Source organism: Pundamilia nyererei, unplaced genomic scaffold (genome assembly GCF_000239375.1).
Source record: "Pundamilia nyererei isolate P.nyererei 1_Seehausen unplaced genomic scaffold, PunNye1.0 scaffold00344, whole genome shotgun sequence".
NCBI lineage: Eukaryota > Metazoa > Chordata > Actinopteri > Cichliformes > Cichlidae > Pundamilia > Pundamilia nyererei.
Genome location: NW_005187745.1, coordinates 145,956 through 149,552, shown reverse-complemented (window position 1 = coordinate 149,552; position 3,597 = coordinate 145,956). Strand labels below are relative to the sequence as shown.

The 3,597-nt window shown below is 46.5% G+C and overlaps 1 protein-coding gene across 6 annotated transcripts in view; it reads left to right on the top strand.

The window, feature by feature from the left end:
• The first annotated feature begins 313 nt into the window (after positions 1 to 313).
• The window catches only part of slc24a2 (solute carrier family 24 member 2), a 46,809-nt gene continuing 43,525 nt past the window's right edge, over positions 314 to 3,597 (top strand). For all 6 annotated transcript variants that reach the window (XM_005752080.1, XM_005752083.1, XM_005752079.2 and 3 more), the window contains exons 1-2: positions 314 to 749; positions 1,796 to 2,872. In XM_005752080.1, the coding sequence (XP_005752137.1) occupies positions 1,970 to 2,872 (903 nt within the window). In that variant the 5' untranslated portion in view covers positions 314 to 749; positions 1,796 to 1,969. The remainder of the gene's footprint in view (positions 750 to 1,795; positions 2,873 to 3,597) is intronic.

Genomic DNA, 3,597 nt, shown 5'->3' with positions numbered 1-3,597 from the left:
AAAGATGTGACAGCGGACCTGAATGATCTCATTAAACACTTGGCAAGAAACCAAACCTTCCCAAAACCGAGCAGAGGTGTAATTTGGGGGGGGTGTTTAAAAAAAGAGAGGCTGAATTCTATCTGGAGCATGCTCTTTAAAATGAGCGGTGCTGCATCGCTTGGCTCCAGGGTTATCTTTAAGAAATGGATCCATCACGCGCATGTAACCTTGAGGTGACCCCAGCCATGCACACAAATTTTCTAAGCTGAGGCATATCCACCTGTTCCGCCATCGGGGGAGGGGGATCAGTGGAAATACTGCCTTTGCTGTGTAACCACGGCAACTCCTCCCTCAAAATGAAACATCACCAACGCCCCCACTGCGTGATCAGCGGAGGGACGGATGCGCTGTCTGCCGCTTACCTGGCTTTAATAATAAACCGCCAGGTTCACGTGGTCAGCCCAGCCCAGCACAATATTCTGCCACTTTAGAGAGGTCGTTTCGACTGGGAGATTTTTTTCTCTCTTTGTCATCCCAGACGGCAGAGATGCTGCTGCTGCTGCTCTGAGGGAGAGAGGTGAGCGCATTCTTCACCTCCCCAACACTCACCCCACCCCTCAATCTAAAGCTCCTCCTCTGTCGCTGGAGAGCTCAGACCGGTCACACTTTGCTCAATGAGAGCAAGAGGGCAACGGAGACGATTTCCTAATTTCAACCTGCTGCAACTGCTGCTGTGCCGTGCGGCTGTTTTCTCGCCTCTTTCAAAGGTAAGGACGCGGTCTGCAGCCTGTCCACGCGTCATGCTCCGCGGCAGGGAACTTAACGTTCGTGAGGGTGATGCTTAGAGCTGTTTCTGATGTGGTGATACCCCTGAAAGGGCGAATGCATTAATGAAGGGCAGACGGGGGGAAAGAGTTGTCAGTGGGGCTGGTATGTCAAACCATCCGTGCAGCATCAGTGAAAAGTCAAATAGGACACGGCGTGCGTGTTTTGATGTGCTTCCACTTGCGCAGCGTCGTCGGAGGCTACATGTTTACAATCTTGGACTGCAGCCCTGTGGTGTCCGTAAACCGTCGGCCTTTTGCGTTGATATTGTCCCAGGAAATAGATAAATACATTTAAAAACTCATTATGATTTTTGTTGAACAGCTGGATAAAATCAGAATTGAAAGGGTTCGATCAGCATCAGCTGCAATCAATCTGTCAGTGAGATAAGTTTTCTCTCTGCTCGCATATCTTGTGGTTTGAATTGGTTTACTTGGAAACGTGGAGTGCTGTTGCTTCAGAAATACACTCGATAGTAGGGGGGCTTATGGTGTTCCGCTGTGAGGCCAAAAATGACAAAGTCATGGTGGATTTGCGTGCAAATGTTCAGACTTCAGATCATGTGAATTCTGCATGTATTTTTCCTTAATATGCGTCTTTGTTTAACTGCTTGCCTCCATCCTCTCAGATGGAAACAGTTCAAAACAGTGTCCGTGTCATATGTATTAAAAATGCTTTAAGCAGAGTAAGCCCCACGTGCATGGCTCTAATTCTTGGATCTTGTTTGCTACATGTCTCCTTATAGCCTGATGTTTTTTGGGGAGTGGGTTTATAGTGGAGTCTTCCACAGTGACACTGATTTACTGGTTGTTTAATGTTAGTGTGTTTAGTTTGACTATGAGAGAATGATTACAAATTATTAATTTATCTTAGATTTTTAGGACCACTAATAACCAACCAAATAAACCTTGTGTAAAATATCAAAATCACCTCTTCAATTTCCCTCACTCGGTATTCTTTTTTTTTTCTTCCTTGTTCTGTCCATCAGAGGCGAATATGACGACATCATTTGGCAAACCAGACCCTGGGAAACACCTACTGTCAATTCAGTTAGTTTGAAACCAAACACGACATGATGCGTTGTCTCCGGTGAAACTTGCTCCGCCACTCTCCCCTCTTCTGCGCACCTATTGAGAGAGAGGACACCAAAAGCTGCATAGACATGGGGTCAGATCAACCCTGCATGGATTCTCCAGAGCCAAGACCCATATTGGGTCCTGCCTGTAAGCAGCTGGGCCGTCGGTGTCTGAGGAAAAAGTTCAGGCCCACACGAATCTTGGGGTTGGCCTTCAGTCTGGTGGCCTTAAGTGCTGTCTCCTACAGTGCCTTTGCCTGGAACTCAGGAGGTGTCAGCGAGCCAGTGCTCCCCCAGGAGAGTCTCCATCAGTTGGCCCCACACAGGACCCTACTTTTTACCCAACACCAGAGAGACCCCAACGTGTCAGCTGACATGCCAATAGCCATGAAATCTACAGCAGATAGCAACGACAGCCAGGGGGAGTACCCACCAGACATTTTTACCCTCTCCCAGAGGCGCCAAGGAGCAGTGGTCCTCCACATGTTTGGCATGATCTACATGTTCATCGCGTTAGCCATCGTGTGCGACGAGTTCTTTGTCCCGGCGCTGACAGTCATCACAGAAAAGCTGACCATTTCCGATGACGTTGCGGGCGCCACCTTCATGGCTGCGGGAGGATCAGCTCCAGAACTCTTCACCTCCGTCATTGGCGTTTTCATCTCGCACAGCAATGTGGGCATCGGGACCATCGTGGGCTCGGCCGTCTTCAACATCCTCTTTGTCATTGGGATGTGCGCCATCTTCTCCAAGGAGATCCTCAACTTGACGTGGTGGCCGCTCTTCCGTGACGTATCCTTCTATATCCTGGATCTGATCTTGCTCATCATCTTCTTCCTGGATAACGTCATCTCCATGTGGGAAAGTATCACGCTGCTCACGGGCTACGCCGCCTATGTGATCTTCATGAAGTTCAACAGCAATGTCGAAGGATTTGTCAAAGATTGCATGAACAAGAACCAAGTGGTAGAAGTAGAGGTACAACCCAAGGTGAGTTGAAATTATAGTTTCAAACAATAAAGAAGTTAAAGTAGGTGTGCAGACGTTAGTTTTAGTATTTTTGGCTGCTAGAAATGACCTCGGATGTCTCCTCTGGTATGGGCACATTCATCCCTTTCAGTCATTCCACGCAGCTTTAGATGTTACTCTAATAAAGTCAGACTTGCTTTGATAACCCAAACCTAAATTGTCTGTGGAGACATGCTTTAAAATGATATGTATCTAATGCCTTTCTCTCAAATAGAACCATTGTCTCCTCACTTATCTCTTAGATCTTCCAGCATGTGACTGGTGATGCCAAACATATGCTTTACTGTCTTCCATCGCACACGCTCATTATTTCAAAAATAATCAAAACTCTGTGTGCGTTGAGGATGGAGCACTTTCAACTGCTAAACTGATTGTACATCAGTATGATTCACTCGTCGCTGCTGTGCAGGGCTGGCATACTGTATTCCACTGTGGGATTAATAAAACAGAATCAAATGTGTAATTCTGGGTTAAGCTCTACAAATTGTTTCCCAGTCTGACAACCAAATGCTTCGGAAAATCTCAGGAGCGATTTTCTTTCTTTCTTTCTTTCTTTCTTTCTTTCTTTCTTTCTTTCTTTCTTTCTTTCTTTCTTTCTTTTCTCCTGCAGTTAAAGATTTCTTACATAAAAAACCAAACTGTCACGTGAAGCGCACAAACGCACGCAGCTTGATGAGGTAAACCAC